This window comes from Epinephelus lanceolatus, chromosome 11, assembly GCF_041903045.1.
Source record: "Epinephelus lanceolatus isolate andai-2023 chromosome 11, ASM4190304v1, whole genome shotgun sequence".
NCBI lineage: Eukaryota > Metazoa > Chordata > Actinopteri > Perciformes > Serranidae > Epinephelus > Epinephelus lanceolatus.
Genome location: NC_135744.1, coordinates 32,996,460 through 33,010,954, shown reverse-complemented (window position 1 = coordinate 33,010,954; position 14,495 = coordinate 32,996,460). Strand labels below are relative to the sequence as shown.

Genomic DNA, 14,495 nt, shown 5'->3' with positions numbered 1-14,495 from the left:
AACAATGTGACTTTACATAGCTGTCTCTCTCCGCTTTGGTTCCTTTTGAGAGTTTTTTTGGCCTCTGCATTTGTGTATCAGTCTGTCTGCCTCTCTCTGTCTGCATATGTGTCTTTCTCTGCTGCTGTCTCCTTTGTAACCTTCCCTTTTCACTCTCTCACTTTCACAGTTCATCTGTTTTTGTCTGCCACACGCATGCACGCTTGCATGCACGCACACACACACTTCTCTTTCCCAGCCAGGGAAAGTTGTACTGGTGTTGTGTTTCAATACAGTAGGAAATATTTTTGACCATGCAGGAAATGTCTGATGTGCTACAATCGTTCTCTTCTCATGCACACGTCCACCCACACACATATAAATGCACACACACTCTATATAAAAATACTTTTTTATTTGAAAACCCAACACAAAATAAAATCCATCGTAAAAGACATGGATTTTTAAGAGTGGGAGTATATTTCATTTAATTTAATCTAACATGTAGATGCCAGAGGGGCAACCAGGCTGCAGACGGGAATGGCACCATAGAAGAAGGTGTCTGTCAGCGGGAAGAGGAGCACCAGAAACAGCAGCAACCCCATAAGATAGGAGAAGAGTAGAGCTGATTGTTGAGGGTGTTGCAGGGCAGCGCTGATGTCAGGCAGGCCCTGGCTGTTACAGAACGAATGGCACAGTACTGGACCCACAACATGACCTACAGGCAGAGATTACAGATGTAATGGTTTGTGTACTGTAGGTGAGTATGTTAACAAATCAATGTGCTGTTTATCTCTCACCAGTTCTCATGAATATAAAGGCAGTGAAGGCACCAAACACAGTTGTATACAAGAACTGCATCCCTGCAACAGAACAGCACAAAGAAAAAAAGAATTTCCATGAAAAGTGTCAAAGCAACAACCTTCCTCTGCAAAATCAGTTCTCATTCTCAGGTCGTCAAACATGGCAGCTTGGTCAGCAGCCCTTGGAGTCTGATATCAACGCATGAGGCACCCATTGGCACATGACACGCACCGGGCTTTCAACTAACTCTAATGTAAACCCATCTGCAGCAATATTAGATGATCAGGGCAACTGACAAAAAGCGATAAAGTCCATGTAGAGAGGAGGCTGTAGTGGTCGATGGATGAGTTAAACAAATACAGGATTTTCACCTAGGAGACTACTGATCATGTCCCATATAAAAACTGAAAGTCAACATCATTTTAAATCAAACCAGCATATTTTCGTAAACCTAACCAAGTCCTTCTGTTGCCTTAACCAAAAAGATTTTGTTGCCTTAACCTAAAGAAGTTTTTTTTGCCTTAACCTAAAAAGCGTTTTGTTGCCTAAACCTAAAGTGATTTTGTTGCCTGAACCTTAAGAAATTTTGTCTAAACCTAAAGAAGTTTTGTTGTCTAAACCTAAAGAAGTTTTGTTGCCTTAACCTAAAGTGATTTTGTTGCCTAAAACTAAAGAAGTTTTGTTGCCTAAACCTGGAGAAGTTTTGTTGCATAAACCTAAAGTAGTTTTGGCATCGAAACCTATGTTTACTGTGTATGTAAAGAGCAGAAACAGACAGGTCCAAACTGATCCTACAGGGATACCTACAGCATCGAAGTTAGAAGCGTAGGGCCACTGACCAAGCTGCAGTATTTGATGAGCTGAGAGTGAGAAGGTGTTGGTAAAATCAATATAATTAGATTTAACTTATTTCTGATGATTCCATATAATCTTGCAAAGCTAACTCATTCAGTTGTGTAATGTCCTAAAAGGTAGTTTACAATGCTGATTCCCAAAATTACACATGTATCGTGACATTCATCTAAATTAATTTGCTTTAATCATTACAATTAATTTTATTCAATCAGAGTTTTGTAAGCCAACTGACCTGACACCATGAGGATGGCACTCATATTGTCCTTACGGAGGCGTCGCTGCTCTATGATATGATGGAAATGGGCTAAAACGACACAGTAGCCATGCATTGCGGTCAAAGGCTAAAAATAATGTAGCATTTGCTAAAATATACTGATGTACACATCTAATGTATTTTACCATTCATTAATCTATCATAAAAATGTCACCGTAGTCCAAATGGTGTTTGTAAATATGACAGCCTGAATATGTGGTTGCTATACCAACACCGAAGAACAGCGGAGCCGTGAAGATGGCGGCTGTCGGTCCCGTGCAGGGCACCAGCATGGGCAGCATGGCCCCTCTAAACACCAGCTCCTCCGTCACTGGTGCCACCACCTGGTTCCTGAGCCACACTGCATCTCCCACACACAACCTCCACGACTGAGCATCTGTGAAAATAAAGTCTATATGATGACATACACATCAAATAAATGCAGGCACACATGTAAAACTCACCAACCCCAGTTTAGCTTCTGACCTAACAAGACACAAAGTGTAACTCACCGAGAGCAGACTGCAGCTCTCCAGTGAAGCCTTGAGGGTTGTCTATTGCAGAATGAACCATGGGACCAAGATAAAATACCTGATGTTTAGAATAGAATCAATTGCTCATTACATCCAGCAGAAGTATACATAAAAAAAGATTAAAGCCTCTTTTCTGTATGTGATTTAAACATGCACATAGAAATTTAATGGAGATTGTAAAGCCACGCTACATCGTACTGGTAATGGAAAATGAATCCCTGAACTGTCGCAACTACTCTAATGCAGCTTAAATAACATGTCCTAAGGGGGGAATGGGATCCACAGAGTAGTTTTTGAAGCCGCCCAATAGGTTCTCAGGCTGACCTCAGGTCTAACAGGTTAAGACAAAAATATAGGAGCCTAGTAAATAGTTTTACACTGGATGTATAACCATTTATTCAGTTCTTTGTAAGTCCTGTGATACCTATTACAAAGTCAAGTGTAAATAGCAGGTGCTCAACAAAGTAAATAATGTTGTAACATCTTTTCTTTAAAGTTGAATTTGGGTTGGGACTCCCTGATGTACCATGGTTAGGAGTAGTGGCAGTACGGCTGCAGGAACCAGACCCTCCAAACGAACTCCCATCAGCTCCCACACAGATGCATCGGCCTGGAAGGACAGATCGTAGCTTTATAAACATAGTTTTTACCCTAAAGCGATTACAAAGTTGAGCAGTGTGACCCCAGCTTAACCTGACAAAACACCTTACATATGGTAAGATGGCCCCAGGAGTGAGGATACTGTCCTTCACCTGGACATAACCCTCGGTGAAGTGTCCTCGAGGAAGACACTGAATCCTTTTCAGCTTGACTGACACTGACCTTTGACCTCCCCGTGAAATGGATGTTCACAGTTCATATAGTACACTTGGTTCATCTAGCTTAAGTCCTGTAATAAATCCTACCCTGGTCAGATTTTGCTGAAACTATTTTAGAGAGAGGTGTTGATTCAACTTTCTAACTTTGGAGGATGTAGTTTGTGCTGCTGTTCAACTGCTGCATTATACAGAGAGTTGTGTCTATAATTTTATCTATCCTCATTATATTGTGTGTAAAATCCTCATGTATAAGGTAACTAGTGACTAAAGCTGCACATTTCTTTCATACACTGATGCAATTTGCAGTTCAGTATCTTGTCCTGGAATACTTTGATATGTGGAGTGGAAGAGCCGGGGATCGAACCAACGATCTTCCCTTTAGTGGACAACCTGTTCTGCACCCTGAGCTACATCAGTGTTTAATGAGAAAGACTTTAATTCTCAGTGGTTTGTTAGGACATTGTTTGATGCAGTAAACTGTGCCAGATTCAGAGAACAGCATGTTTTGTTCATGTGTACTCACCCTGACATCAGCCCAGTGCATCCATGCCTTCACCACTGCAGGTGACAGTGCGGAACCAGCAGCACACTGGCACAGCGACGCTTTATTATACTGGGATGATCCCTGCGCGCACACACACACACACACACACACACACACACACACAGCTACAGTTTATAGTCCTCTCGAACAGCACCGTCACAGGTCTGCTGCTGAGTTGTATACCTGGGTAAGCTGCTTCTCCAGACGTACAGACTGCCAACATACAGACAGGCGAGCAGAAGGCAGCTCAGCACACACACCAAACATCTTGTATGGGTGTGCTCCACCTGCATCATAGGGCCATGTTCTGGTTCCAGCATGACAGAACCGGGTTTGCCGTCAGAGCTTCCGGAGGTTCCTCAGGTGAGCTACAGCCGACACATTGGTTTGGTTCTTTCTGTCATTTCAGATTAGTAGATCCCACTGAGCTCTGTGCTGTAGAGTCAAGCTGATTAGCTCTAATGCTCTGCTGGGAGGAGACATACACAGGTGTGCATGTAAACACACACACACTTTTGTGAGGACCCAACTGACATAATGTATTTCTTACCCCCACACCTCAGTACAACTAAATGCCTAATCCTAACCCCTTAACATGTGCCGAAAGGCTTTTCCAGGACATTGAACACACTAGTCTTGAGCCTGAGTTGCTGAGACCTTCCCCTCTGGAGATATGACTGATGAATGGGCTTGAACATATGATTTAAATTTTTTAGTTTGGAACTTTTTTCTGAAGGTCATATCATTTTGGACACAAGCTCCTTGGGAAGAGGGTTTCAAGGATGCTGAACACACCAGTCTTTGTCTCAGGCTGCTGCAATCTTCCCTTTCTGAAGATATGACAACTGTTAATACTGAAAACAATATGCAGACATTAATTGAGTGGCAGTCTATGCCAACTGTACCAAAGGGAGGTCCCAAACGCGGCACACATGGGCAGTGCGAAGAGACCATCATGCACACCCACTTTGGTGATTCTACCACTTACTGTTCGTGATCAACAGTTAGTGATCTGGGTTATCACCCCGTAACTCTAACCTAAACCTGAACTCTAATCCTAACCTTTACCTCAAAACCAAGTCTGAACCCTCGAGCAGGCCTTTGAAGGTCCGTCTTAAGGTGAGGACCAGTCAAAATGTCCTCACTCTCTCAAGGTCTAAAACTAAAATTTTTCTACTCATATGTTTTCCACTGGGCAAGTTTATCCTGAGTTGGGAACCTACCTTTACTTTTTTTTTTCAAATGCATTGATAGCTTAAAGATATACTATGTAGGATTTTCCTTAAAACAATGCATAGACTCAAACAGAAGTAATCCCTGTCAATCATCACTCAACCCACTAGAAGAGTGCGGTGGTGCATTTTTTCTGCAGAGACTCGGCCCTCTGCCTGTATTTTCTTGTTCTCATCTTATTTTCTGTGCTAGGGATGTTTTTAAGTGTGCACCCCCACAGTGCGCAGGTGAAATCCTGGTTTTATTAAAAGGTAGCGACCAGGTGCAAGACTCATCCAACAGACATAGCGCTGAACTAATGCAAATACAGCAAAGTGAAACACCAAACCAGAATGAATCTTGAGTTGGCTTTTGAAAACAGTCTATCTTTACCAAAAAACTGGTGTATTAAATGTCATGTGATTTAATGTTTTACTTGTTTTATTTTTGTTTTACTAACTTTTTGATGGTAGCCCTGAGAGCTCAACACATTGCAAAAAGACGTCACTTGCTTGTGTTGTGTCTATCTGCAGTGTGCTGAGCTCTCAGGGTCACCATCCTTTTCCCTTAGAACTAAAACTGCAATGTAGCGCAAAATACTATAAATTACAGCCTCAAAATGACAGCAACTATTAACACTATAGTCTGAAGCTTCACAGACATGTTTGTTGCAGTAACACTGTATCAGATTGCATTATATCTCACAGGTTCATGTTGGGTCCAAAGCTAAAAAACAAAAGATACCACATCCAAAGATGTAAGCAACCAACCAATATTTATGTTTATTCAACATATTTATCAATATCATTAATCATATCTTCACCTCATAAATATAGACAGCAACTTCAGGTATACAGTGTGTGCTAGGTATACAGTAGTGATGTGCAGCAGAGTACCACTTTATCAGCACACCTCAAACAGCATGCATACAGTAGTCAAAGGACACAGGAGTGGGCAAACAGGTTCATTTCTGTGAATCAAGCATCACAACCATACACTTTATGGGTGATTTAAGGCATTTAGGGTCTGTGTGCACACAAGGTTTGAGAACACTTTCAACATCTAATGTCCAAAAAAAGAAAATCAATATTGCAGGAAGTGGAAATGCTTTATAAAAATTTGACGCTGGGGTCATTCTCAAGGTGAAAACATGTACCCTGTATTATCAATAATGTGAGTTTGAGTCCAGCTCATGACTTGTTGTTTTTATATCTAACATGTCTTGGCATGTTACAACCAAATATATTTTTTTACTGTCAGGGTGGAAATATCTAAAACAGAAACGTAAGACAAGAATCACCAGAAAAAACAGAAAGGCACATTTTGGTTTTGAGCCAACAGATTCTGACAAGCTCTCAATGTGTTGAGGGGGAAAGCAGAAGAGAAGTCAGTGTTCAAATGGTGAACAAACTCACAGATGAATACACACACAAACACACAACACACATGTGCAATAGATGTACAACATTCTGACGCATTCTTTAAATAAATAAAAATATGTGAACAGAATCAAAATAATATTTAAGACAAACAGAAAATAATGAGACTTTGACAAAACCAGACATTAATTTATCAGCCCATATATCTTCCTCATAATGGTTTATAACAGTTAACTCCAAGAAAATAAAGGCACTATAATAAAAAAAACAGGGAAATACGGAGGCCCGAAGTCCTGTTTTAATCTCGTATGTGAAAATTATGACCAAGATTCATCTTCTGGGACTTCGGGGTCGCAGTTGTAAAAGCTTTTTGTGAGTGACCTCTCTTCTCACTGAAGGACACATTTGTCTTTGTTGCTATATTTTCGCCTCCTCATCTCCAGACCGCGCTCCAGACGCTCATCCTCCTCCAGAGCCCTGCACACACAAAACAAATATTACAATATAGTGCATATGACATTAACTCTTGGCCGTTTATACCCAGACCGGTATCAATAGACTGCTTGCAAATACAGAATAGAAATAAGACATACTACTGAACTACAGGTCAACATTACAAGCACTGACTTGAAGGTGTAATTAGAAACATGGCAATCAAATATTTTTCAATGTTCCCTCTTTTATTTTAGGGATTTACTACCTCCTTGTGACTTGTTTTGTCTTTTCCACACAGCTACATTCCCTTACCCTCTCTCCTTGGCATCGATGTCTCTGATGATCTCGTCCCGCTGGTTGACCAAAGACACCAGCTCTTGGAGGAGCAGCTGCTCCCTCTGCTGCTGAGTGGACGACTTCTGCCAGTCTGCAGGACAAACAACACAACTTTATGTATATGTATGTACGTTGAATATAATCATGTACAGTTCAACCTTTTTTCCTGTATTAACTGAAAGTTGAAACTGTCTTAAACCTTTACTGAATAATAAAGCGCTGTTGAGCAAAAGACTTAACATCCAGCTCTTCTTCTAGTGCTGCTGGCAAACAGCAGATAGAAGAGCTAATTGGTTACCACTGTTGGAATCTAACTAAATGCATTAATTAAATGTCTTTATTTTTTTAAATCTACCTTATTGGTTTTATTCACCAGCTTGTCAGTCACATGCAAGTCATTTTGTATTGTACATGTATGAAAGATGCTACATAAATATTGACTGACTTGTACTTAACTTGAGGTTTTTCTATTTTTTGCTTTATAGTTCTGCTTCTTCACATTTCTGGGGTAAATAATGTATTTTTCAGTCCGCTACATATATTTGACAGCTATACATTTTTCATAGGAAACATATAATCATCACACTAAATATGATGTCACAATACTGGACGTTCTAAACTCCATATAATTCCTTGAAAAATATCGATATTCAATACCATTTTCCATGCCAATGGTGGAAAGCTGCATTAGGGGCATAGAAAAGAAGAATAGAATTGCAGAAAACAGCAGACTGACTGTATTAAAAATTAACAATAAGAGAGCGCAAGAAAGTAACTGGTACCAGTGTACTGATACTGCGGAAAATGACTACTGAAACCATTTTAATTATGCAGAAGCGATTTGTGTCTGTAAGGCAATATTTTTGACAGCACTAATATGATGTGATTCATAGATCAAACCCACCAGCAGTATGTAAAATAGTTTACATTAGCAGCACCTCAACCAGCTACAACATTAAAATGCAGTTACACCAATATATGTTACACTGTGGTATGTTTACTTAAAGGAGCAGTGTGCAGAATTAGTGCCATCTAGCTGTGAGGTCGCAGAATACAACCAACTGAATACCTCTACCTTCAACCCTCCCTTTCCGAAACACCAAAGGCCCTCTAGAGCCAGTGTTATGTTTGTCCATTCTGGGCTACTGTAGAAACATGGCAGTGTACCATGGTGGACTCATGCCTCCAGGAAAGCTGGGTAGGTATACTGCAGCTGGAGGAGCTATGTGATCTGCCCTCTAGCTACATGACTCGCCCAACTTAACCTACACGTCAGTCCACAATCAGCCCCCTTGCTCCTTGGCCCAGAAGCGGAAGTCTAGACAAAATTGCTAAGATAGAAATTAGCTAGCTATTAAAGGCGCTGTATGTAAGAATGTGGCCAAAACGGTTACTGCCGTGGCAGGACCACGTCACCGCGTCCTTGATCTTCGGTTTTCCAGCGGACTGTTCAAGCAAGTCCGGCTTCTCTGCTGCTAACGCTGCTGCTGGGATACAGCTGAGGAGACTGCTAATGCTATGTACTGGGACACTGCTAATGCTGCTTGCCGTGCTGCTGTAGCTCAGTCGTAACTTTAAGTGATGTTGAGACTCTACTGACTGCATGACTGGTAGACGGCGGTGGGTGGCACAACAGGCCAAAACACAAATTCAAAACATAAACATGATTTGCGGACTGTAAATTTTTTTTTTAAATGCGAATATTCTGGCTGTACTATTGTTGTCGGTGAGATCAGTATGTTATATGAACATTATTCCTTAGTCTCTGTGACATATTAGGAGGATTTTATGACTATTTGCTTTATATTTCTTACATATAGCTCCTTTAAGTATTATGTTAAAAGGAAGGTGGTTATGGTCAGGATAATGGTAATGGGAATGGTTATATCTCTCATAAAGTGAATCACATCTTCATGTATTATATATTATGAAGTGTATTATTACTACATTTGGTCTCATTTATTCATTACAGTGTAGCATCGTAGCAGTGTTTAGATAGCCATAGCAACGGTGGCTTTGTCTTGTTCTACAGATGGAATGTGTCTGCAGCTATACATGTCTAAGGAAAGCAGCTCAGCCTTGCAGCAAATTTTCCCCAGTGGCCACTTGTGGTATTGCAGCAAAAAAGAAAATACCCTGCAGCCCAAAAGGCATTTTCCTAACAGGCAACCATTATAAAACAGACGTCTGTGAAACGGTTGACAGGAAACCTCAAACTCCAAACATGGTCACTTATGAATGTTTGTATTTTGGATTTTTGGAGACATGCAGGTTTCATATTTGTAAAACTTTCCTCAAGCCGAGAAAAGAGATTAAAAAATCCATGACACCATCACAATATAAAGTCTATGGGCTGAGTGGGAACTTGCAGGCAGGGCCAGCGTGAGAAACGTTACTGTGCATATTCAGTGGGCTGCATACCATGGAAGTGAATCTGGAAACTAGAAGAAGTTTTTGGCGAATGCGCCAGGCAAGCAGCTCAACTGAAAAGGTGCCATCTTGGCATCCAGTGTCTAGTTATTACTAAAATCTAATTGTGACCTCTGTGGAAGAAGACCCACTCCCTACTGTATGTAGGACTTATTCTTAGGTAACGAAAACATAATGATTCTTAATTCAGGTGATTAGACACTGATGAAAACTTAATTATGAATATTATATCTCATTTCTGCCTATCGACCCCCTACATCCTCCATACTGCTCCTTTAAGCACATGATCTGAATGCTTCTTCCACCACTGTTGGTTACTAACCTTCTATAGCCATCATGACACGAAGTTCCCTGGTCAGAAGCTCAAACCTCCTCTCCAGATCCTGCTCCTCTTGTCTGTGGACACAGTCAGTAATCAGACAAATAAAGAGAAGTGTGTAGTATACTGTGTGTGTTTGTACATGTGTGTACAGTTTGTGTGTAGAGAGGTCTTACAGTAGCTCCAGGTGGTCCTGTCTGCGTATCAGAGCGTTCTTCTTATTCACCAGAGTGAACCACTCCTGAATCAGTCGCTCCTCTTCATCACGGTCACTTCCTGTATAAACACGAAAACAAAGGGTAGTTTGTAAAGATGTAGATGGGTTATTGTGGAAAACACCATTCACTCCTGCTCCCGGAGTACTTCCTGTTTATTGCTTGTTGATGATGTATATTTTGTGTGCGTGTATGACTCACCTGTTTCCATGAGGCTTCGCAGTCGCCTCTCCACCACAGCTGCTCTGCTGTCGATGTGCTTCTGCTCCGTCTCCAACGCTGCCAGCTCACTCAGCACGTACTGGCTGGTGTCCTGCAAACACTGACCACAAGCCCCATCACACACGCACATGCAAGCAAACACACACACAATCACACATGAACATACACAAGACAAGGCAGCCACAAAGAGAGGAAAAAAAGGGGGGAACGGAGATCAAAGGAAAAGAGGAGTAGGGAGAACAAGAAAACATGAGGAAGAAGAGGGTCAGAGGATTAGAGCGCAGCCAAAAGAATGGATTGGAATTAAATGACTTTTGTACATGGTAAAAGCAAACATGATTTGTTCTTTCTTGCAGGCATGAGTCATATTAAAGATGTTTATTTGATTTGATCTGAGAGTGATGATGACAGATAAGGAAAACAGGAAGTAGAGAAGAGAAATATTCACATGAGGAAAACATAACTGACCATTGTTTCCTCCTCTTGCTTGGGAGGCTGGGTCTCAGCTGCACTCTGCAACTCTGCAAACACACATGGGACAAATCAGAAATCAAAAAGAGGAATAAATGGAGATGGGAAGTTGAATACATATTTACAATGTTAAGAGTATCGTAGGTATAGAGGTATTAGAGTATAGTATGCTTTAGGCTTCAGGTACCCACCTGTACTACTAGTGATTCCTGTCTTTGTGTCTTCATCCTGGATAAGAGAAATGTGAAAATATCATACACAGTTCCACAACACTACAGTGATCACAAGGCTGACACACACACAGTACATAAAGAGTAGGAGACTGTTTTTCTCAAACTCTAAGTGATTTCTTTAAATGTTAATCTAGAAACTGACATTACAGTTTAAACATGAAAGTCAGTTACGGTAAAAAAGAAACAAAAAAAGACAAAGTGTTACCTGAGCAGGTCCAGGTTTGACTGATTTGTTTACCGACCGTGGGGGTGGGACCGGGGTTAATGACTCTTCAACTGAAAACAGACGATAACAACGATCATAAGCTGGATTTGACCTATTGAACCACATTATCCCACACAATTACAGTTTTCAATTTTACCTTTTTATCAAATTCAGCATGACATCATTGCATGAGTGTATTATTAGTTAATTAGCCTCTGTGCCCAGACATACAGTGACCCGACCACCTCTCTTACATAGGAGCAAAAGACCGACTTTGTTGTAGTTTTGCCTGTTCCTGTTTTCTTGAATATGTTTCTTATTTTGTATATTTGTATATTTTGCCAGACATTTAATACTTAGAATAATTGTTTCTAAACTGGGCCCAGTGAGTGACCCTGACCCGCAGAACCCACTGCTTGGTCAGGTTGTTTTTGGTTGTGAACGTTAAATTGTGGTTACCAGGGTTCCTACACATTTGGAATTTCAATATTCCATACTTTTCCATACCCTAATTTCCAGACTTCTCAGCGTTTTTTTTTTTTTTTTTTTTTTTCAGAGAATATGCGACATCTGAGTAAATATATCAGTGTATCATATTTCACATCATATTTAATTATTCTTAATAGGCGATTGTAGCCAAGTACCATAATGGCATGCAAATAAAAACTCAGGTAAGTTCAGTGTCTGGGCTGAGGCAAAAAGGTTGGGACTCTGGGTGCAAGCGATGCAGTAACGAGACGTCAGTGTTTTTCCCTTTCATGTGGCTCAGAATCACCTTCTTCCCCATGTTGGCGATGTCAAACGATTTCATACAAAGCTTGCATCTAGCTCTGTGTGTGAATTGGGAGTCCTTGGCCAACCAGTATTTATATACGATATTGTCAAGCCATCCATCCAAAAACTTGCATCTACCCATTGTGAACCACGTGAAACTCGTCTTCTTGTCGAAGGTGCAGTGTTGGAGTGAAACTTGATACCTGGGGGGCTGGAGGAGGGTCATGGGGCAGCGGACTGGACATACCACTTGTCAATCAGGTAAAAGGGGCGGTATGTTTTCTGAGACGTTTGCTCTCACACAAACTGTGCTTGGCCTGGCATAAAACACGATCCGGATTGATTAAATTATTTTTGGAAATACCTAATTTTCTATTTTAGAAAACAGTATTTTAGAACAGTGGTAATAGTCTGGAAACATAAATATTTTTCCATACTTTATTTTTCATTTTCCATACTTTTTAATACCTGGAAATTGATCAAATTTATTTCCATACTTTTCCATGCTTTCCATTCTTGCGTAGGAACCCTGGGTTACTGTACTTAGTGTCACTGCAATTTGAATCCTTCTCTGGCACAAGAATTTCGTTTGGGATAAATAAAGTTCTGTTGAGAATTGAATGTGGGTTGTTTTGTTGGTTTGCACTGTTTTGTAGTCGTGTTGTGTCTTTTGGAGGTAATTCTGTGTTTTTGTTTTGTTTCTTTCTGTCTCTTTGTGGTAATGTTCAGTCATTTTGAATTTGTGCGTCTCTCTGTAGTTGCTTTGTCTCTCTTTGCATTTTGTCTCTGTGTTTTTGTGTCTCTTTGTGGTAATTTGGGGTCTTTTTAAAGTCGTTTTGTGTCTCTTTGAGGGCAGTTTTGTCTCTTTGTGGCTGATTTGTAGCCTGGAAATCCAGACCCAAATCTAGAAAGATTTAGGGTCTGGCCATGAGTAATGAAAATGGCCCAACTCGAGGGGCGGCACCAAGCATGCATTTGAAAATATCACTGCACACAATTGGATAACACTACGACCAATCAGAACAATACACGGGGTGGCGTATCCAGAGCGCTACCAGCGGAGCTAACTGGTAGATTAGACTCTTGCCGTATGTGGTCGGCAAAACAGCAAAAACGTCCTTATTGCAAAGGAAAGATTTGAGCGCTGTCTTCTGTTCCTCTTTTAGAGAAAAAGCCAAGTCTAACTCGTTCATTGTAGCGGCCAAAGCCGTTTCAAACAACTGGTGTTCATCCGTAGCCATCTTGCAATGTTTCCTGACTGATTCCGGACTTCGTCGTCGCAGCGCTGTCGTCATCTGTTTAGCTCGTCTCTGGCCCGCCTATATCAGTTTCATGGGCATAGGTAATGAGCATCATTACTGATTGCCAGAGTGACTCGCTAAGCAAATTCAAATTGTGCTCTTGCGAGAACTCTGGATTTCCAGGGTAGCTGATTTGTGTCTCTTTGACATAATTTAATGGGTTTTTTAGTCACTTTGTGTCATCCTGTGGTTGTTTTGTGTTCTTTTATTTGTTATGTGTCTATTTAGGATAATTTAGTGTCTGTTTGGTTGTTTTGTGTCAGTGTTTTGCCATCTTTCTGTAGTTATTCTGTGTCTCTTTGTGGTTCCTTTGCATCTCTTTGTGGTCTGTTTGAGGATTGCTGGTCGGTACATGTTCATTTGAGTGAAATTTTGCAGGTGAATGTCAGGGGGGGTCTTGACACTTCTGGACCCTGGGCCTGTGCCCTGTAGGCTCATTCAGTGATCCATCCATGTTTATTTGGTTTCTTGGAATCCTTACTGAGATGCTGTGAACTTATTTACGATTTTCCTTCTTGTCTCCTCAGCTCAAACTGTGCTACTTCACACTCTAAAGTTCCCTGAATACACACTAATGTTTCGTCTTTCATCTCTTCTGCTTTCCTGACAGTATTTGTCTCTTATTTTCACCCTCCATGGATACCTTGAAATCTGGACTGAAATCTTAAGTAAGTTTGACTCACAATTTGTTATAATGAACCCACTAAAAGGTCCACAAAACTGTGTCAGCTAAAATCATCCATCAAAACGGACGGGATGAATCAAAACATAAAAGATAAAAGCAAAAGTATCAGAAACGTGAAATGTTTAAAGGTGGAATAGAGGCTGATACCTTTAAGCAATCGTTTGGTCCTCGGTGGTGGGACGACCAGCGTGCTGCTCCCTCCTTCCTCTAGGCTCACTCCTTCATTCAGTCTGGCCATGCAGAAAGCAGCAGCGTCGACATTAGTGGGAGCAGGACCAGAGAGGGCGAGGCCGTAGCTGGATTGACTGCTGTTGTGCTCTATCTGCAGCACGCTCAGCTCCTGGTTGGTGAAGTGTGAGCGGATCTGGCTGAGGTAGGTCATGACTATGAGCCTGTCGGGGACGGACAGGAGGACCATGTCGGACGGCTCCAACAGGCGAGAGATGCCAAGCGCCTCGAAACCGTCAAACGCCTGATGTTGTCAGGAGAAAA

General features: G+C 41.2%; 1 protein-coding gene and 1 pseudogene across 14 annotated transcripts in view; both read right to left on the bottom strand.

Annotated features, from left to right (window-relative positions):
• Positions 1-476: 476 nt before the first annotated feature.
• On the bottom strand, positions 477-4,082 carry LOC117269590 (CAAX prenyl protease 2-like; annotated as a pseudogene).
• A 1,674-nt stretch (positions 4,083-5,756) lies between these two features.
• ehbp1l1b (EH domain binding protein 1-like 1b) overlaps positions 5,757-14,495 on the bottom strand; it is a 36,972-nt gene continuing 28,233 nt past the window's right edge. For 12 of the 14 annotated variants that reach the window (XM_078172532.1, XM_078172544.1, XM_078172536.1 and 9 more), the window contains 9 exons: positions 14,151-14,475; positions 11,244-11,314; positions 10,997-11,033; positions 10,803-10,855; positions 10,314-10,434; positions 10,074-10,173; positions 9,901-9,974; positions 7,125-7,239; positions 5,757-6,854 (listed from right to left, as the gene is read on the bottom strand). In XM_078172532.1, coding sequence (XP_078028658.1) covers positions 6,767-6,854; positions 7,125-7,239; positions 9,901-9,974; positions 10,074-10,173; positions 10,314-10,434; positions 10,803-10,855; positions 10,997-11,033; positions 11,244-11,314; positions 14,151-14,475 — 984 coding nt within the window. In that variant the 3' untranslated portion in view covers positions 5,757-6,766. The remainder of the gene's footprint in view (positions 6,855-7,124; positions 7,240-9,900; positions 9,975-10,073; positions 10,174-10,313; positions 10,435-10,802; positions 10,856-10,996; positions 11,034-11,243; positions 11,315-14,150; positions 14,476-14,495) is intronic. The other 2 variants (XM_078172533.1, XM_078172539.1) reach the window with 1 other exon arrangement.